Raw genomic sequence first — 21,408 nt, 5'->3', positions numbered from 1 at the left:
AAATGGGCAGAACTACAGTGCTGTAATTTCCCAGAGGAAAAGATAGTGAAGCATGTCACTTTTTTAAAAAGGTCACTGACACTTTAGTTCATAAACAACAGTGTGACCACTGACCTCCACTTGCTCAATCAGGACACCACTGCAGATAGAAGGTGCAGATAAAAGGAGGGGAAGGAGGAAATCAAACAAGTCAGAAGAAACCCATGAAGAGCGAGGAACGTGCACCGCGTACTCCACTAGGAAAGCCAGCCTTCAAACGCTCACCAGATCCATTATTACAAGGGACAGGAACGGGATGATTCTAAAACCATGGAGCATATCATAAAACCAGAACCTAAATGCTTACAGGTTTTTCCTTCCTTAAGGAAGCCACCAAGCCTAACAAAATATAAGGTCACCTTTTGGTTCAAGGGACAGAAAAACTGAACATGAAGACTGGCGCAGAGTCAACTATTTTGAAGATGAAGGAAGGAGACTTTGATTACCTGGTGGTAGAAAACATCAAGCACTATCAAAGGACCTCATGTTTGAACTGGGAATGATGCAGTACTGCTGCTTTTGATGAGACTCTGGCTCAATGTGAGCTTTGTGCTTTCATGCAGAATGTTGTGTTTGATGAAAAACAACTTGAATGAGTAACATTAACTTATCTCATAGGATGAAGTTTGAGAAAATTCAGACGCTAGCCTATTAAATTAAAATGTCCCTAAATCCTGAAACAATAAAGTATCTATGTTCTGTATCCAAAGACTTTTGCATTACAAAGATTTTTTTTAAAGAAAAAAAAAAAAAAAACAGCCCCCTTGCACAGACCTCAAAGATTTTCTGACTACGGTAAGCTGAGAGTCAGTCCTCTGAGAAAATCCCAAAGCTAGTAAGGTATTAGTCCATCAGAAAGCTTACATTTTCAAAGGGATTTCCAAGAATTAAAGGACCAATTCTACATGGATCACATATAATACATAAAATCCTAATCCCCAACACAGTAGCAATCAAACCACGTGATTATACCTACTTAGTGTGAATAGGTCACTCAATAAGGATATTCATTAAAATTACTTGACCTAAAACACTGTACAAAATTATTTCTATAAATCTCTCAGGTTTTCTGACTGCCCCTCCCCCCACCAAAGTTGGTATATCCCCCAAATAAAAGAAAACCTTCAAAGCTTTCCTTGATACAAGGTGAGCAAAAAATTGATTTCACTATACCAGATGCATCCTCCCTCCAGTGTTGCACAGGTAACTATTCTTGTTCTCATTCTGAGAAAATCCATCTATTGGAACTCTATCACATACTCTTTGAGTATAAGCATTGGAGAAGTTCATACAATGTCCATTTGCAATACAAATGGCATGCCCGTTTGGGTAATGCATGATATTCCTCCCTTTGTACTGTCCATTGAGATGCTGCTGGCTCTCACTACAGGGAAAATGACTGCTAAGCCCATTGCCACAATGGTCGTGATTTAAATTATACTGCTCCATGTTCTTGGGAATCTGTTCTCTCTGGGGCTGCATGCCCTCAGCTGAGTTTTCTCGCTGCTCCTGATTATACATAAAGGTATCCTTGTGGGCTCTGGTCACCATGCCAATCACTTCTTCCTTCGCAAAATCAGAAGGGGGAGGAGGAGAGTTTTTCAGGTTTTCTTGCTCCAGCTGGGGTTTGGGTCGCAGCTGTTCCTGGACTGGTAAGGCCGTCTGTTCACGGTGTTCCACTAATGTGTCATTCTGCAACTGACCACTGAACTGGCTGTTCATCATGGTCTTCATCGCACTTTGCATTTCAATCAGCATCCTCTGTTTCTCACGCTTAGGAATACGGCCAAACCTAACAGCTAGTAAAGAAAAACACAGTTAACATCTGTGGTCTGGGTAAGACCTGTTGTACAAAGAGTAACACAAAATTGTCTCCGGCAGCTGTGGCCTCTGTGCAAGTAAAGGATGCCAGTACATCTCTGGCCCAATTTTTCTAAACTTGCTGGAAGTGATACATCAAAGGAAGACAGCAAAGGAGAAAACGTTTTCCATTTTTCTCCCACAACAAAACAAAGGAGGTCTGCTAGACACTCTATGGGCAAAAGCTGTGAAAGAATTACTAATTAACTAAGAAAAGCCCAGTCTGAAGCAGACCAGCACCACCACCTCGCACTGTATGAACAAGGCTCTCTTCTCAAGCCGGCATTCAAGACTCGGCTACCCGCGTCTTCAACATTAATGGAACCTCGTAGGGACAATCATTCCCTGAACATCTGACCTTGGTGTCAACTGGTTTTTGTAACTTTACTCTCAAGACTCCATTAAATTACCTGCTGTCTTCTTTTCTGGCTTCTTAGAGAAAATCTTTTTTTAAAATACCACAATCAATAGAAATGCAGTTATTGGAAAATAAAAGTTGGTGGAGTTTAATTAAAATCAATAAAATAAATAAGAATGAATCAATCAGCCTCTATTCATTTGGAAGCTAGTCTTAGAAAGTGTCCAGTCTCCAATAATCCTATACCTGAGGCAAAGAAGAACTAAGCTTCCTTCTGGTCCAATATTTATAGAGAGATAATACAAATTCAACATACCCACCCAGAAGAGAGCCATACTGGTCTAACTGTAGCCTCTGACACCATCAGTATCAAAGACAAACAATTTTATTGTGTTTCCTGCTTTACCTCTACTTTCACAAAAGACTGCCAGTTTTATTCTTTTTGGGACAGTGACAATATTCTTTGTTGTTGTTGTTGTTTCTTTTCTTAATATTCATTATTTTTATAGCACAGTGTTACTCAAAGAAAATTTGAGGCACTTAAAATAAAATCTGGGGCCAACGCTGTGGCATAGAGGGCTAAAGCCTCCACCTGCGGCACCGGCGTCCCATATGGGTGCCAGTTCTAGTCCCGGCTGCTCCTCTTCCGATCCAGCTCCAATGATGATTATAGTTCTCGAGTCCCTGACTCTCACATGGGAAACCCAGATGGAATTCCAGGCTCGCGGCTTTGGCCAGACCTTTGGGAAGTGAGCCAGTGGATGGAATATCTCGCTCTCTCTGTCACCCTGCCTTTCAAATAAATAAATCTTAAAGAAGTAAATAATGCCTGTAACTATTTTAAGGACTTCTTCCTGGGAACTAAGAGCAACTCCATGCTGTGCACTTGTAACAAAACACGGAACTAGATTGCTGACACAAGTGTAAAACTGGACCTGACACTGGTAACCACCAACTTCTGATTTCTGTGCTTGTCAAAGCGCAGTCATTGTGCCCACTGGCTGATTTTATATTTTCCTTTATAATAAATTATTTTAAAATCACTAATATTTCAAACTTCAGTACAGAGGACAATATAAAAAATAAGTCCTCATCACCAGTTTTTTAAACATTCATTAAACATTACAGACATATAATAGTATAGTTACAGAATTATCCAGCCCCTCTCCCATCAGGGATAAGCACTACTTTAAAGTTGGTAGGCTGGGGGCCGGATGGAGGGCATTTAGCCTAGTGGTTAAGATGCCTGCCTCCCACATCAGAGTGCTTGGGTTTAATGCTCAGTGCTGGCTGCTGGCTCCAGCCCGCTGCTAATGTGCACCCCGGGAGGAGGCAGTAGAGATGGTTCAAGTAATTGTGAGACCCGGGTTGAGTTCCCAGCTCCTAGCTTCAGCCCCCACCCAGTCCTGGCTGATGTAGGCATTTGGGGAATGAACCGGTCAATGGGAGGTCTCTGTCTTTCAAATAAATAACATTTAAAAAATAAAAAAAAAGAAATGCCTTATTGTAATATTCCATTTCTGTATCAGTGTAGCAGTGGAATTAAGAGTAACCTAGTGGGGCTGGCACTGCATAGTAGGCTAAGCCTTCCATCTGTGGCACCAGCATCCCATATGGGCACCGGTTTGTGTCCCAGGTGCTCCTCTTCCAGTCCAGCTCTCTGTTTATGGCCTAAGAAAGCAGTGGAAGATGGCCCAAGTACTTGAGCCCCTGTACTCATGTGGGAGACCTGGAGGAAGCTCCTGGTTCCTAGCTTCAGATCCACCCAGCTCGGGCCATTCTAGTCATTTGCGGAGGTGAACCATCGGATGGAAGACCTTTATCTCTGTCTCTCCTTCTCTCTGTAGCTCTCTCAAATTTTTAAAAATCTTAAAAAATAATAATAATAATAACCTAGGGGATTGCTTAAATGACCTCTCCCTAAACATGAAGCTCATTCCTAGCAATTCTTAATTAACCTATTAAGCTAATCCCTCTGAAAACTTTACATTTGTTACTTAAAACAGAAAGAAACTGCCCAAAAATGATTTCTCTAAGCACAACAGTGGAGTCAAACCTTCCGATGATGTCATCCACAGGTAACACCAATGATCCCACAGATTACAACTCCTCTATGACTGGATCAAGCCACAACTGAGCAACCGCCACTCCAGACCCTAACGTTTCTTTATTGTTTCATCTCCTTCCCAGGTGTTTGGAATCTGTGTCCCAAAAGCACATTATCATCTCAGGGTTAAAGACAGTGAGAGAAAAAAATCACCTGAGTGAGTTCCTCAGCAATGCTAAGAAATCCACAAAGGGTCAAAGATTCCTGTATATCAAGAACAGCAATCTTTTTTTAGGACAAAGTATTCAAATTATATTTTTAAAAATAGGTCTATTTCTGCGAAGTTGCTAAAATCCGACTTTAAGGAATCTGATGTCCCCAAGGCAGCAAAACGTGTTCCCTGGAACGAGCGTCATCCCAGGCTCCAGCGGGCTCAGCGCGGGTCCACACCGAGCAAGGGAACCTACCATCTCTGGACATTCCCACAGACAGGCACTTCTTGAAGCGACACTGCTGACACCTGTTCCTGTTCATCCTCATTACAGAGCAGTTTTCGTTCTTCAGGCACTTCTTGTACTGGATGTTTTGCTGAATACTTCTCCGAAAGAAGCCCTAAGGACAGAGGGGTACTTACTCGTCCATGTAAAACCATCCACAGCTATCTAGTATATAACTGCCTGAGAAACAACTTTGGCTTAAAACAGAGTGAAATGTAACACTGACATGCAGAATTTAACCAGATTCTTACAGTTAACCAGATTTAACCAGATTTAACCAGATTCTTGTATCTGCCAGCATCTCTTCTTTGGAGACACTCTGCTTGACGGGAGCACCCCTGAACCTCACTGAGCCCTATTAACAGACTGTCCTGCAGCCACACTTCACACCTCACGGTTCTCATCACATTCAAACTGTAAAACTCCTGGAACATGAAGGCCTGGTTCTGAAGATACTGACCAAGGGGTGCGTCCAACACCTCTAACTCCTCACTACAAGTGACCTGCACGAGGAGCTCGGTCTCCGCTGCTCACGCCAACGAGGCCTGCTTACACAGGCAGAGGCTGCTGGCCCGTGTCGGCAGCGGGCTAAGCACCCCAGACACACCCACAGACCAGCCAGGACCCAAGGAAAGACGGCTGCCGGACAGCCGGCCACAAACAATGGAAGTGTATGTTCTGACTGGTCTTCAAAGATCTCCAGCTTACCGGCTCCAGGGAGGACAGAGAATTCCGTAACATAATCACCAAAATTATTTTAAATTTCATTTTCCTCATATTTCATAACTAACCACTTTTGTCATGAATCTTTATTAAGTAGCTGTACAACACTTTGAGATTTTATATATACTTGACTTGGACACTACAAGAGGCACTTAATAGATAAAGAGTATTGGTAAATGATACACAATTTAACTCATTCAGTGTTTTCATTTTCTAGCTATAAAGAATTATGTCTGCCCCAAAATTACTTCATGTTTTTGTAAAGAAAAACACCCACTGTTTATCAATTAAAAACAGTAGAAAAGTACATCTATTTAAAAATATTGTCTGGTCTGTGTGAAGTGACCCTGTCATTAAAAGCTACTAAACTCACAATTCATTTGGAGCCACCCTAGAAAATACTTCCTCTTTGATCATATATAGTCATTACCTTGTTCTCCCACCTCACCCTGCTAAACTGGATGCCTGTTTTTGCCCACTAAGAAAACAGCAAGAACATGTGTCTGTCATGTCAATGTTTGATATTCAGGAGAAAGAATTATAGGAGAGAGAGAGAGAGGGAGAGAGAGATATTAACTGATTATCTGGAAACAAGTCGAAAGGTAGAGACCATTTCACTACCCAACCAACACTGTTAGCACTAACTAGGAAATATTCAGTTAAACTTACAAATTAAAGGTAGCCTTCCCAAGTGCTAAACTGATATCCAAGATTAGTTTACTCACTTGGCTTTATTTCTTCAGACATCACATTTGTACAAGTATCTGGGAATTATTCCCAGCTCCCTGTACTGGACACATCAGACTGTCACCATACTGGAGAGAGCTGCTGCAGCTGAAATGGGTCCCCAAGTCAATGTGTTACAATCTTAATGCCCAGTGCACCAGTGCTGAGCTGGGGGAAACTTCAAGAGGTGATAAGGCCACGTCTTTAAAGTGAGCGAGCCCCTGCTCATGTGTGCCTGTATGTGCGTGCCCCCCTCCCTCTCACCATGTACGACACGGTGACGTGTATGACTTGTCATACATGTATGACCTGTAGGACACATCTAACCAGATGCAGCCCTTGATCTTAGGACTTCCCAGCATCTAGTGTTGTTTATAAATCACCCAGGCTGTGGTACTGTTATAGCAGCACAAATGGACCAGGACCTACTCAAAGGCAGGTTCAATCTAAGTTCCCATAGGTCATTTCCTTGCCATTTCCCTCCACCTAGAACTATGCCTGAGCATTTGGTATACTTGGTGTTGCACACTGAGTCTGTTCAACTGAGATCGCAAATTTACTTTGATCAAAATCATAAAGAACTGAGAATATTTTTCCAATCAAGTTATGTTTACACACTACTGAAAATGCTTAACGCTTAGAGGCAGCAGCTGACTTCTCCCCACTCCTGCTCAACAGCTGTGGACACTGGCAAGCCTCACCTCTTTCTTTCGTCCCAGAACCAGCAGATTAAAGAGACAAACGCGCGCCTTACCTTGCACCCCTCACAGGCATGAACTCCATAGTGGAATCCTGACGCCACATCCCCACAGACTTTACACAGCAGGACCATGCCACTGAACTCTAGGGCACAAGCAGACTTCAGTGAGAAGCTCAAAGAAACACTTCCGCTGCTCATCTGCTTTCCAAACAGAATTATTTCATTTCATTCAACTTACAAGAGATTTACCAGGATACACATCTACTTCATAATGTATAAGAAAAAAATTTTTAAGATTTATTCCATTGATTTGAAAGGCAGAGTTACACAGAGAGAGGAAGAGACAGAGAGAGAGAGAGAGAGAGAGAGAGAGATCTTCCACCCCCAGATGGCCATCAGTGAAGGCAGACAGGGAAGTCTCTGCAGACTGCTGTGCCAGCTCAACTCACCGACAGAGCAGGGAGGCCCCCTTCCTTCCGGACCAAGTCCTGCACCCACCTTGTTATTTCCACACTCCCTCAGGAACCCAAACATCACTCACTACGCCTTTGGTTTTCCTAACCCTGCTTCATTCCCTAATCCCAAGTGTGCCAAGCCAGAATCACTAAAGTAAACCCCTTCCCCCAACAGTCAAAGACTCTGTCCTGGAAGAACGGTAACTGTGAAAATGGGGTACACAGAGCCCCCGCAAAGGAAACGTGGCCAGGCAGAGTACGTAACCACACATGACAGCCTCTGGGCTGTACTCTACCATCACGGCTTCCTTCACGAAGGACATGAAAATTAAACCCAGAAACATACTGGTTCCCAGTCAAAAAGCTGAGAAAATACCCCCCAACAGCAAAATGCCTTACTTGTCACGCCACTGTGACTCTTTGCTATCCCTGGTGCACTCGACTTGCTTGCCTTCATGGAGCAATCTACCCGGTCAGTCTTCAGGACACCTTCAATACTGGGGAGCTCTCCGTGCTTGGGATTACCATTGGTATCCGAGTTGGAGCTGTTTGGAGAAGATGGAACAGAAGAGGAGGACTGGAAACTGTTCTCAGAGCCCTCACTGTGGCAGGAGGCAGGGCTAGAAGCTGAGCTGGAAGAACTGATATAGGCAATCACACCTCCTAGAAAACAAGCAGAAATCACATACAGCTTTAGCAATCGGCTATTGGCATTAAATGCTTGTTTATAGAAAAAAAACTCATTTCCTATTTTTCTTTCTGTTCCACAAAGTTCAAGATACATACAACTCCCTGATTTAAGAAGTGATAAGGGGCACAGGTATTTGGCCTAGACATTAAAACACAGGTTCAGGGGCTGGTGCTGTAGCACAATGGGCTAAGCCTCCATCTGCAGTGCTGGCATCCCATACGGGTGCCAGTTCCATTTCTGGCTGCTCCTCTTCCAATCCAGCTCTCTGGTATGGCCTGGGAAAGCAGTAGAAGATGGCCCAAGTTCTTGGCCCCCTGCACCCACGTGGGAGACCCAGAAGAATCTCCTGGTTCCTGGGTTCTGGCTTCAATCGGCCCGACCCCAAACATGGCCATCTGGGGAGTGAACAAAAGGATGGAAGACTTTTCTCTATTTCCCTATCTGTTAGTAACTCTACCCTTAAATAAATAAATAAAATATTAAAAAAAAAAAAAAACAGGTTCACATACCTGCATCCCATATTGGAATACCTGGGTTCACAGCTGGAGCTGCGGCGTACCTAGTAAAGCCACCAGCCATGATGCCGGCATCCCTATAGGTGCCGTGCGAGTCCCAGCTGCTCCACTTCCAACTTAGCTCCCTGTTAATATGCCCGGGAAAGCATAGAAGATGGCCCAAGTCCGTGGGCCCCTGAACCCACGTGGGAGATCCAGAAGCTCTGGCTCCTGGCTTCCGATCAGCCCAGCTCCGGTTAACTCTGACTTTAGAATAAACAAATCAATCTTTAAAAAAAAAAATACCTGGGTTCCATTCCTGACTCCAGCTTCCTGCTAACATGTACTGTGGGCAGCAGCAGTGATGGTTCAAATACTTGGGATCCTGCCACCCATGTGGGAGACATGGATTGAGTTTCATACCCCAGCTTCAGCACCCAGCCCGGCTGTCCATCTGGGGAGTGGACCAGCACACAGGAGACCTAATTCTGCCTACATTTCTCTCTGCCTCTTATAAACAATGGGGCAGGTATTGTGGCACAGAAGGTAGGCCACTACTTGGGATGCCAGTTCCAGTCCCAGCTGTTCTGTATGCAATCCAGCTCCCTACTAATGCTCCTGGAAGGTAGCAAAAGATAATAATCCAAGTCCTTGAGCTCCTGCCACCCACACTGGAGACGCAGATGGAGTTCCTGGCCCCCGGCTTCAGCCTGGCCCAGCCCTGGCTGCTGCAGCCATTTGTGGAGTGAACCAGCAGATGGAACCAGAGACAGATCTGTCTCTCCCTTCCTCCCTCTCTCTTCACTCTGCCTTTCAAATAAGTAAATAAACCTTTAAATAACAAATAATTTTTTTTTTAATTTAAAGCGAGGCTCTCACCATATACAGACCCAAACCTGAAGCCTTTCGTTTTCTAATATTTTCTTAAAAAGACCAAGAAATGTCCTTTAGAGACTTCTTCACGACTTAAAGAAACTGTTCTGAGAAGAAATCTGGTTCTGGTCCTCTCTGTGCCTCCTCCATTATACCTTTATCTGACATGGTCAAAGAAGCAATGAGTTCATCGCTTGCCTCCCCCAGCACTTGGCTGCAACACAGGCTAATCGAGAACACATGTAACATGTAATGCCCAACAGCCATTTATCTCACAAGGAGGACCCTTTCATGCTGCTGCTCCCAAAACCTTCCAGTTCTGATCTCCCTTAAGATATCGATGACAGGGGCCGGCGCCGTGGCTCACTTGGTTAAACCTCCACCTACAGCGCCAGCATCCCATATGGGCGCCGGGTTCTAGTCCCGGTTACTCCTCTTCCAGTCCAGCTCTCTGCTGTGGCCTGGGAAGGCAGTGGAGGATGGCCCAAGTGCTTGGGCTCCTGCACCCACATGGGAGACCGGGAGGAAGCACCTGGCTCCTGGCTTCAGATAGGCGCAGCGCCCGTCGTGCCGGCCATTTGGGGAGTAAACCAATGGAAGGAAGACCTTTCTCTCTGTCTCTCTCTCACTGTCTATAACTCTGTCAAATAAAAAAAAATTTTTCAAAAAAAGATATCTATGACTACTAAACCCCAGTTCCACATTCCCCATGTTCCACTGCGTTCTGCCACTGGGCTTACAGACACACTCATCTCAAAGCAACTCCTAAAAAGAATAGAGACTCACTACTGGTTCTGACTCACAAATAGTCAATGTTAAAGAGGCCTGAAGTAAGAACCCAGGCTACAAGAGAGTTAACAGAAGACTACAGCTAGCTCACTATTTATGGAGCTACTTGCAAATTCGCAATTTCTTTTTTTTAATAGTTTATTTATTTATTTGAAAGGCAGAGTTAAAAGAGAGACAGAGGGAGAGACAGATAGACAGAGGTCTTCCATCTGCTGGTTCACTCCCCAGATGGCTGCAATGACCAGAGCTAAGCTGATCTGAAGCCAGAAGCCAGGAGCTTCTTCCAGGTCTCCCACATGGGTGCAGGGACCCAGCGACTTGGGCCATCTTCTACTGCTTTTCTAGGCCATAGCAGAGAGCTGGATCAGAAGTGGCGTAGCCAGGACTCAAATCGGCCCCCATTTGGGATGCTGGTGCTGCAGGCAGCAGCCTTACCTGCTACACCACAGTGCTAGCCCCTCACAATTTTATAAACACAACCTTCATATCCCCCTCTGAAAACTGGCCTTGACCTTGTAAAGACTGTAAACCTCCTAAGTTACTAAGTAGCATTTGAAATCACTCTCAGGGCACAATTCTAAACTTTTGCCCTCAAAGAGATAAAATGTTTCAAAAATAACCTCATGGCCAAATGTATTATTTTTCAAATCCCAGCCCAAACAAGTTCTGTGGTTTCTATTCTTCCCTACACCATCAAGCAGCATTTACTGGTTTTCTCAGTGTGCATCTATATAAAGGTTAATTGTAGGCCTTCCATCACTACCCTGACCTCTTATTTAAACTGTCTGCCTGGTTGCATCTATTTCTTAGCTGGACCTATGTGCACAGCAGTGTCTCTCAACTCTGCACATATTTTGTAGGTAATAAGCTGCCATAAATATTTTTTAGGATCTACCTCTCTGCCTTTGCGAACCCACATCTAATAAAATGAACAGGTCACAAGCAGTGTAAAACATTACTAGGAAGCCACAGGAAAACAATGCACCACATTTCTGACAACAATCTAGATGGATATATGGAGCAAATCTGGAGGCTTCAGCACCTTTCTCAAGCACAGTTTCAGTCCTCACTCTGAAATAAATACTCCCTCTGCTAAAGGGAAATGATTCCCCCATCTTCCTTTTTTAGATAAAAATCATAGTTTATCGATTAAAAAAATACACATACAACAAAATGCTGAGGCCCAAACAACTGCAAAGAAGAGAAAGACATTCCCACTAACATACCAAAAAAAAAAAAAAAAAAACAGGTGAAGGTTAAGCCACCACCTACAATGCCAGCCAGCATCCCATATGGGCACTGACTCCTATCCCGGCTACTCAACCTCCAACCCAGCTCCCTGCTAATGCTCCTGACTAGGAAAGCAGCAGAAGCTGGTCCACATGCTTGGGCCCCTGCAACCCATGTGGGAGACCTGGATAAAACTCCTGGCTCCTGGTTTTGGCCTGAACCTGCAGCAGATAGAAGGTCTCTCTCCCTCTCCTTCTCTGTAACTCTGCCTTTCAAATAAGTAAGTCTTAAAAAAAAAAAAAAAAAGAATTTTAAATCATTTTTAGCTTGTTATGTTTAAACTGGTACCCAGATATGTATAAAGATAATTCGAAAAGTTTGAGGAAATGGAATTAAGTTTATTTTATAAAAAAAAAAATGTTGAAACGCAGGCACAATATGTGTTTTTTTTTTTTTTTGGTAAAGATTTATTTTATTTATCTGAAAGTCAAAGTTACACAGAGAGAGGAGAGACAGAGAGAGAGGTCCTCCATCCGCTGGTTCACTCCCCAGATGGCTGCAATAGCCAGAGCTGCGCCGATCCAAAGCCAGGAACCAGAAGCTTCCTCCGGGTCTTCCCATGTAGGTGCAGGGACCCAAGGACTTAGGCCATCCTCCACTGCTTTCCCAGGCCATAGCACAGAGCTGGATCCAAAGTGGAGCTGCCGGGACTCAAACCAGCACCCATATGGGATGCCGGGACTGCAGGCGGCAGCTTTACCTGCTACGCCACTTCGCCGACCCCGCAGTTTTTCATAATACCTATTTTCCATGAGCATTCTGAACATCCCTGGTACATATCCAGCCTGGGAAACCTTTGAAGATCAAAGCACAATCACAACTCTGAAGGGCTTGAGTAGGATCCAGAAAAGATGAAACAGGTGCCTACCATGCCAAAAAACACACAACACTGCCATAATATACAGATCTAATATGCATAAATTCAACTACAGGCACTTGATTTCTAAAGACCAGAAATATAAATAATGTAGACAATCCTGCCCATTATTCCATTCACTAAGCTATGTCTGGTACTACTCTTAAGCATGAAGGTGTGACTGCTCTTCCCAAAGTGTGTCTCACCTTCCCCATGGCCTTCTGACGTTCATCTCACCTGCCCAGAGTGAAGTCTGAGCTTTACGATTAGCATTTTTCTTGCACTGTAGCTCCTAACTACAAACCAACCACTCACCAGGTGTGATCTTCGGGCGAGGGGCGTCAGCATCACTGGAAATCTGTTAGAAATGCAAATCCCCAGGCCCACCTGAGGTCTGTTTCATCAGAAACTGTATTAAGCCCTGTTGGTAATTCTGCTGCATGCTAAAACCAACTACTTCATCTGTGCTCAAAGACAAGGCGACCAAAGGCGATTTCACCTACCATTGATTTTAAAGTTTAAAAGCTTCCCAACTTTGAGTTAATTTTCCTCACAAAGAGAAATCATGTAAAATGTCTATCATCAAAACTACTTGGTGTTCTTTCAAAATACCTATTTCCAAGGCCCATCCAGACAGAAGAAGGCACCCTCAGGAATGAGGTTGTGTTTACTTATTTATTTTTATTTGAAGGGCGGAGAGACAGATAGTGAGAGCTTCCAACTACTGGTTCTCCCCAAATGCCTACAAGAGCCAGGCTGGGCCAGGCTGGGCCAGGCTGAAGCCAGGAGCCAAGAATTCCTTCTGGCTCTCCTATGTAGATGATAAAGACTCAAGTACTTAACCATCATCTATTGCCTCCCAGGGTGTGCATTAGCAGGAAGATGAATCAGGAGTGGAGCAGCCAGGACTTGAACCAGGCACTCCAATATGGGCGCAAGAGTCTAAGCAGGGACTTTACCCTGCCTCAAATGCCTGCCCTAGGAATGTGCATTTTTAACAAGTTACCCAGCCAATTCTTTGCAGGTTGAAGCATAAAAATGGCTACAAGGGGGCCAGTATTGTGGCATAGAGGTTAAGCTGCCACCTGCAATGCCAGCATACCTTCAGCATCCCAGTTCAAGTGCCAGCTGCTCCACTTCCTCTCCAGCTCCCTGCTAGTGTGCCTGAGAAAGCAGCAGAGGATGCCCCAAGTACTGGAGCCCCTGCCACCAATGTGAGAGACCTGGCTTTGGCCTGGCCCAGTCCTGGCTGTTGCAGCCATATGGAGAGTGAACCAGTGGATGGAAGCTATCTCCCTCCCTCCCTCCCCACCCCTGTGTGTGTGTGTGTGTATATGTGTGTCTCCCTCTAATTCTGCCTTTCAAATTAAATAAATAAATCTTTTTTGAAAAATGACTATAAGGAGTGAACTGAAACACAAATTAGTGCAAAGTTTTAAAGTCTGGTATTCTCGGCCGGCGCCACGGCTCACTAGGCTAATCCTCCGCCTTGCGGCATCGGCACACCGGGTTCTAGTCCCGGTCGGGGCACCGGATTCTGTCCTGGTGGCCAGGGAGTGCAGTGGAGGATGGTCCAAGTCCTTGGGCCCTGCACCCCATGGGAGACCAGGATAAGTACCTGGCTCCTGCCATTGGATCAGCGCGGTGCGCAGGCCGCGGCGGCCATTGGAGGGTAAACCAATGGCAAAGAAGACTTTTCTTTCTGTCTCTCTCTCTCTCACTGTCCACTCTGCCTGTCAAAAAAAAAAAAAAAAAAAAAAAAGTCTGTATTCTCACTGACATGACTGCCTGAATCTGGTTCATCCCTTGTGAACCCAAAAAGGAAGCATTTTAACCTGAAGCCTAGTTATTATCATGCTACTGAATAAAAAAAAAAAAAAATTGTGCATCTGTCTTCACAAAACTCTGGAAATCTGAATTTTACATCAGAAATCACAGGTGTTAGCAAACTGCCACTTCTTTCACATGTATCTCCACTCCAAATAGGAAACAAAGCAAATAATATCCTTAGTCCTCAACGAACTTCCATAGGAAAGTCTCACAGCTATCTGACTTCTCTAAAGCAGTTCCTTAGGCACTAAATCCACGCCTAACATCTCGGGGGATAGGAGATGAGAAAATCATGTTTTTTCCTTGGAAGTAAGACTTTCTAGGATAAGCATTTTGAGTCAGTCATTTTTTTCCCGCAAGGTCTGACTATCTTAGCTTAGAAATAAACTTGCAGAAATCTGAGCTGTCCAGCTAGCTCAAGAACTGAGTACAGGGATTGGCATTATGGCGCTGGTATTCCATAACAGAGTGCTGGTTCAGGTCCTGGCTGCTTCACTTCTGATCCAGCTCCCTGCTAATGTGCCTGGGAAAACAGCGGAGGACAGCCCAAACCCAGATGGACTTGCGGACTCCTGACATCGGCCTGAGCCAGGCCTGACCCAGCCCTGGCTGATGCAGGCATTTGGGGAGTGAACCAGCAGAAGGAAGATGTCTGTCTGTCTCTCTATAACTCTGCCTTTCAAATATTTTTTTTAATCTCTAAAAAAGGGAACTGATTAGGAGCGCTGACTGGGCAAAATAGGTGCTGTCATTATCCCCATCCCCCCCCCCCCCAAAAAAAAAAGCTTCCTTGGCAAAATCTCCAAAAGCAAACCTAAGAAAAAATTATCGGGCTATTATAAACCCAGTTAAGATCCAATTCCTGTCTTCCAGGGGCCAAGCATTTGCTCCAGGCACCACAGATTCAAAAAGGACCCATCCAGAATCTAGAAGCAGCTGCATTCTCCCAGCAAGGTTTTCAACACAGTGTTGTCTTAGCATCTACTCTTACTACTAAACACCAATCCATCAACCTGAGGGGTAGCAATCCAAACAAACAGGCCACGTTTTAATTTCCTAGAAGGTACATCTAGTACGTCTAGCAGTTCTTCAACCCAAGAAGAAAGAGAAGTGAAACTGGAAGTTACCAAGAACCCAATGAACTCCAAGCATAAAATGCTAACAATTTCACATCACAGCTCATCCTCCTAAGAACTCTATCAATTAACTCCCATCAACCAGTTTTACAGATGAGGAGGAACTCAGAGCTGAGAGAGAGTCAGTAACTCAGTCACTAAGGAGCAGGGCCAGAGCTGAAGGTCAAGGCTATCCAAGCCCAGACTATGACTTCTTACTGAGAAGACCTGGCAAATCTGAGTCACCTCCCTTCAAAAGGAAATACTGCCAGAGTTACTGCAGGAGTGAAATGAGATGGTGTTCACAGAAAGGATTAGGAAAATGCTTTCTGCAGTTTTTGATGAAGCAAGAAACGTAAAAGCCCCAAACAGGCAAGTCCCAGCACCTCCAGACCCAGGCTGAAGGTACTTCCAGATGCTGTGTGCTAAAATTAGCTGAGGCAGAGTCTTACCTATTTTTAGCTGAAAGGGACCTGGACCAGGGCCAGGTCCCCGGGCTAGGGCTTACCCAGTAGTCAACTTCAGAAGAGCAAAGTCAATATCCACTGTCGTGCTGCTGGGAAGCACTTTCTGCTTCTGCGAATACTGGAGCTTTCTTACCCCTTTTCTAACCTTGTCACCATCCTAGGAAATCTACTTGACAATGTATTTTCTGCCTCATGACTTAGAAAAAGACATTTTAGCACCAACAAGCTTGCGTTTTCTCCACTTAAAGTGGGTTATCAATAATTCCTACTCACTGAACTTGCCATTGTGTCCTAGGTGTAAGGGCTTCAGAGAACAGTACGATCCCTTCCCCTCAAAGCTTTATAGGCCAACTGGAGAAACACCTGTTAGTGTAGTTCATACAAAAAACTGAACTGCTGTGGATCAGGTAAGAACACTGAAGCGGGCAGAGACCAAGAAGGGCACACACAGTCAAGGCGACACTACACAGTGGGGTCTTAAAGAATCTGTAAATTATCAGAAGATGCATCACATAAGAGACTACACTTTTTAAATGAGGTGACAAAAAATGGGTTTTATTTTGTAAGATAGTAGCTTTGTCTTCAAGTACATTACCGGAAAAGAGAGGCCAAGATGCAATCTACAGTTTGGGGGAAAAAGCTGGCATAACCAGCCACAAGATTTAAAAGGAGGGGCCAGGTAAAGCCACTGCCTACAGAGCTGGCATCCCATATGGGCATTGGTTCAAGTCTGGCTGCTCCACCTCTGAGCCAGCTCTCTGCTGTGGCCTGGGAAAGCAGTAGAAGATGGCACAAATCCTTGGACCCCTGCACCTGTGTGGGAGACCTGGATGAAGTTCCTGACTCCTGGCGTCAGATCAGCACAGCTCCGGCTGTTGTGGCCATTTGGGGAGTGAACCAGAGAATGGAAGACCTCTCTCTCTCTCTCTCTCTCTCTCTGCCTGCATCTCTCTGTAACTCTGCTTTTCATATAACAAATAAATCTAAAAAAAAACCTGCAATTACATTCTTCAAAAAAATTTAAAAAGAGGAATTATGAAACTGGGAGGTTCTGCAGATGCCTGTCACCCACTCTGACCCTATTACCATCACAAACCAAGAGGATCCACAGTGTCTTCCTTACCCTAAGAAAACAGGAACGCCAAGCTGCCCATAAACCTCCAAATGTTACGTAGGTTAATGTCCATTACTGCTCAGCAGGTAACAGCCTGTGCTCCCCAAGTGGACTTGATGGTTTCAAATATCGGCTCTACCACATGCCTCCTTAAGTGCCTTAACATCAATTCACTCAGCCCCTCACATTCATGTATTTATTTATTTACTTGAGAAACAGAGATCTTCCATCCACCTGTTTACATCCCAAATATCTGCAATAAGGCAATCCGGCTGCCATCAACTGGTGCCTCCCATGGTGCGTATCAGCAGGAAGCTGGAACCAGAGGCAGAGCCAGGACTCAAACCCAAGCATGCTGATACGCGATGCAGGCCAAACATCTATGGCCCCTGCACCGCTTTTTAAACCAGTTACTTTAAGACTATTTTCAAATGCTCTTTGGAATTTCTTAGGATTCTGCTGGTTGTAGCTGTGCCAAACAATCATCCCCAATTTAGTCCCTCACCTTTAAGATGGGGGCAAGCGTGCCTTCCTTCACAGAACTCAGGTAAGAAACACATACAAGAAGCAAACAGTTAGTGGCAATTATTTTTTTACAATCATTATACTGGAGGTGTTCAATCAAAATATTTCCAACTAACCCTCCCTTTTCCTCTTTTACTCTCTTCATTAAAAAAAAGGTTGAGATGAAAAGAGAGAGCGCGTGAGAGAGAGTGTGCAAGAGTGCACAAGCATTCCTATGTGCTGGTTCACTCTCCAAAGGCCTACAAAGGGCCAAACTCAGGAGCTGGGAACTCAATCCAGGTTTCCCACCTGGAGCCTCCAGGGCTGCCTCCCAGGGTATTAGCAGGAAGCTGAAGTCAGAAGCCGGAGCCAGGAATCAAACAGTACTCTAACAGAGACTAGAGCATCTTAACCAACAGAGTAAACACCAACTCTCTCCATTTTTCATATTTCCTATGGACCCAGTGGTTTCTTTGTAAGCTGTTTCCACACTTCCTTCTGAACTCCTTAACCCCAGCTTCCTACTCCACTTCTCATTCTTCCCATTATCTTGCCATTTCTCTCTCCAAGATTCCTTTGCCCTTATATCCCTCTGACACTTCTTTTCCCAGTTTGGAAAAATGCAGAATACAAATTTGTAAAGATAAGAAAACTGTGTGGAATGTTTTCCTAATTTTTAGATATAAAGACAGCTACAGTTGTGAAGTGTGTGAGCTATTTATAAGATTTTATTTATTTGAAATTCAGAACTGAGAGAGAGAGAGAGAGTCTTCCATCTACTGCCTCACTCCCCAAATGGCCACAATGGCCAGGGCTGGGCCCAGCTGGAGTCAGGAGCTGGGAACTTCATCCAGATCTCCCACATGGGTGCAGGGGCCTGCGTATCTGGGCCATCTTTGACTGCTTTCCCAGGCACATTAGCAGAGAGCTGGATCAGAAGCGGAGCAACTGGCACTTGAACTGGTGCCCAGGTGGGATGCCGGCATCACTTTGCCACAACGCCAGCCCCAAAGAGCTATCTTTTACCACAGAGAAGTTGATATACTCAGTCAATCAAAACTGTTCCTGGCACAACTGCAGTCATGTTCTCCTACCACCTAGTTGACCTGTGTTAGTCATGGGGAGAAGAGAGACACAGCGTGTCACAACCTACATGACAGTAAGAGGAAATGATCGCTGGCTGAATGTGTACAACTGATAACTGCCCGTCAATCTAGAGGGCAGGGCCACGGGTGTGCCACACAGCACTGAACCTGGCCCCACCCTGGGTCAACGTTTACAACAATCTGAAGAAAGTTAAAGGGAACTCTGATTAAAGTTCCCAATGACAAGATACCCACAGATGGCAGACATTGCTAACATCTTGGTTAATAGCCTGGGACAAATGAGTGAGAAAATTTAAGAATAACTGCAAGTTCTTACACTTCAAGAATTATTGGCAAAAAGGATGAAATCTAGCTTCAAAACAGTTCACATTTCGGCCCCAGCTGATGGCAAGGTTACGGTGAGTCAGCAAGGCAATACGCCCAAAAAGCCAGCCCTGCCAAAGAGCTGTCCAAGACAAAGAGGGCAACCTGGAACTTGGAACTCATCCAAGCACAGCCCCAGGAGCCCGTCCACTTCCGGGGCTACGGGGATGCTGAGTGACCAGGACACCACCACTGGGAAGGCCCAAGGGCTGAGACCCGCAAGTGGAAGGCCTGGAGGGTCAACAGCCATCCAGAGGCACCTTTATCATCTGCGGCTCCAAAAGGCAAGATCAGCATCCGCGCTCGCTTCCAGGGAGGCACAGAGCGGACACCACCTGCCCGCCCACCTGGGCCCACTCCCCAGACTGCAACGGTGGGAAAGGGCACGCCACACGCTGGCTTAGAGGAGATGCGACCCCATAACCTCCAAACTTCTGTTATGTAAAAGCCCGATTCCCTAGTAGAGTGGCTGACTCGCGGCTAGGTGGGCATCCCATAAGCAATGAAAAATACAAAACGACTTTCTCTCTCAGTCGAAGTCAAAATTCTCAGGGTCAGGAAGTCAGCGACCCATAGGTTTAAAAATAAATTAATGAAAGAGTCCACTCTAGCCACCAGAATTACCTTGAGCTAAAGGCCGGCTACGGGGGGGGGGGGGGGGGGGGGCAGGGGGCAGCCGTCTACACTACACCCCAGGCGCAGGGGACCTCGAGCTCTTTTGAAAACGGCGGGTGTACAGCAGCCCTTGCGCCGGAGGCGGCACTGCGTGTGTGGACAGCCCCCCGGCACCACCTCAAGGGCAGGCGCGGCCGCGTCCAAGTCCGGGAGGGGTCTCCGGTCGGGGGGGTCTCCGGTCGAGGGAGCCCCGCGCGCGGCTTCCTCCACACACCTCCGGCGCCCCGGGCGCCCCTCGCCAGCGCTTCCCCCACCGTCACCGCCGGCATCCCCAGGCGCGGGCCCGGGGTCACCTCGCGGCCGTGCGGGTGCCGGCCGCTGCACTGCGGCGTCCGGGTGCGCCCCGGGGACGTCCCGCCGCGGGGGCTCCGCGGGCGACCGGGCGCGCACGCGCACGCGCACGCGCGGCCTCCTCCGCAGTGTGCAACCCCGCGGGGGAGGGGGAGGGGGAGGGGGAGGGATCTCGGCCACGTCACTGCCCGAGGGTTCCAAGGGGGCGGGGCCTCCCGGGAGGCCGCGGCGCTCCCCGCCGGCACGCGCACGCGCGCGCGCGTCCTCGCGCCCGCCCCCGCCCCCCACGTATTCCTGCGGCCCCGGGGAATGTGGGTCACCGAGCCGAGCGGCCTCACGTGTCCCCGCCCGCCGCCGCCGCCTCAGCACCCATTATGTAATGCCGCGTCACGCGCCCGCCCAGCCAACCGGCGCCCGCGCGCCGCCGAACGTAAACACAGCGCGCACGTGGCTCGCGCGGCCGGGCCATGTGAGGGGGGGGCCGGGCCGGGCGCCGCCGGGCTGCGCTGCGGCGATGCGGGGAGCCGGCGGGGCGGGCGGGGGGCGGCCCAGGGGGCGCCGCGAGCCGAGCCCCAGGCAGCCCCGCGGCGCGCGGCAGCCCCCACGGCCCGCGGACCCCGGGCACAGCCCCGCCGCCGCCCCACAAGTGCCCCCGAGGACTCGGAGCGCCCCGCCGCTGCCCCCCGCCCCGCCGCAGCCCGCGTCTTACCCGCATTCACCTCCATGGTGCCCTCCGGGAGGGGCCGAGCCGCCCGCTCCCCGCAGAGGGGCGCGCCGCCGCCTCAGCGCCCGCCGCCTCAGCGCCGCGCCGCCCGGGGCCGGAGGCGGCGGTGGTCGCGGAGCCCCCTCATGGGCAGGGCGGGCGAGCCGCCCGGGGCCCGGCCCCGCAGCCGGAGTGCGGGCGGCCGCGCAGGGGTGGCGGCCGGCGAGCGGCGCTCCTCGCGGGGTCCCTGACAACAAAAGCGGAGGCGCGGCGGCTTCCTGCAGCCAGCGCACCGCGGCGGCGAGGGCGCTGACGGGGAGGGCAGCACGACCATGTGACCCGCGCACACACCCCCTCCCTCGGCCCGCCCCCGGCCGGCCGCCGCAGCGGCTCCGCCCGCTCCCGCCGCGCGCCGCCCCTTCCTCCCGGCCCCGGGCCCGCACCGCGGCCCGCGGGCGGGGGCCCCGCACGCGCCCCCAGCCCCGTGGGTGACGGCGCGGGGCGCCGAGCGAAGGCGCTCTGCGGGGCCCCGGCCCGCTGACCTCCGCGGCCTGGGCCCGCTCGGCGTCCCTCGATCGACCCTTCCTCCAATTTCATGCAATTTTCGCAGCCGAAATGGACCCGCGTTCTCAAGAGTCCCGCATTGACATTTCAAACAGAAACCTCTGTTTTGAGCCCTTGCAGCAAGGGGTCGGCTTGGTGATTGATGGCACCCCGTGCAGCTCAAGTTGAAGGTGTGGCAGGTGCGTGGATGTATCGGGACTCAGCGAATGTGCACTTAAAATGTGTGCATCTCACCTTGGATGTACATTTTAGATCCAAAGGGGAAATTAAAAAAAAAA

General features: G+C 47.7%; 1 protein-coding gene across 1 annotated transcript in view; it reads right to left on the bottom strand.

The window, feature by feature from the left end:
- The window catches only part of NR1D2 (nuclear receptor subfamily 1 group D member 2), a 35,639-nt gene extending 14,765 nt beyond the window's left edge, over nt 1-20,874 (bottom strand). The window contains exons 1-5 of the mRNA XM_051858875.2: nt 20,573-20,874; nt 7,805-8,068; nt 7,005-7,093; nt 4,772-4,916; nt 1,213-1,838 (exon numbers count right to left, since the gene is read on the bottom strand). Coding sequence (XP_051714835.1) covers nt 1,213-1,838; nt 4,772-4,916; nt 7,005-7,093; nt 7,805-8,068; nt 20,573-20,588 — 1,140 coding nt within the window. The 5' untranslated portion in view covers nt 20,589-20,874. The remainder of the gene's footprint in view (nt 1-1,212; nt 1,839-4,771; nt 4,917-7,004; nt 7,094-7,804; nt 8,069-20,572) is intronic.
- Between the last annotated feature and the right edge of the window lie 534 nt (nt 20,875-21,408).

Source organism: Oryctolagus cuniculus, chromosome 4 (assembly GCF_964237555.1).
Source record: "Oryctolagus cuniculus chromosome 4, mOryCun1.1, whole genome shotgun sequence".
Classification (NCBI taxonomy): domain Eukaryota; kingdom Metazoa; phylum Chordata; class Mammalia; order Lagomorpha; family Leporidae; genus Oryctolagus; species Oryctolagus cuniculus.
This window is presented reverse-complemented; position numbering and strand designations above follow the sequence as displayed.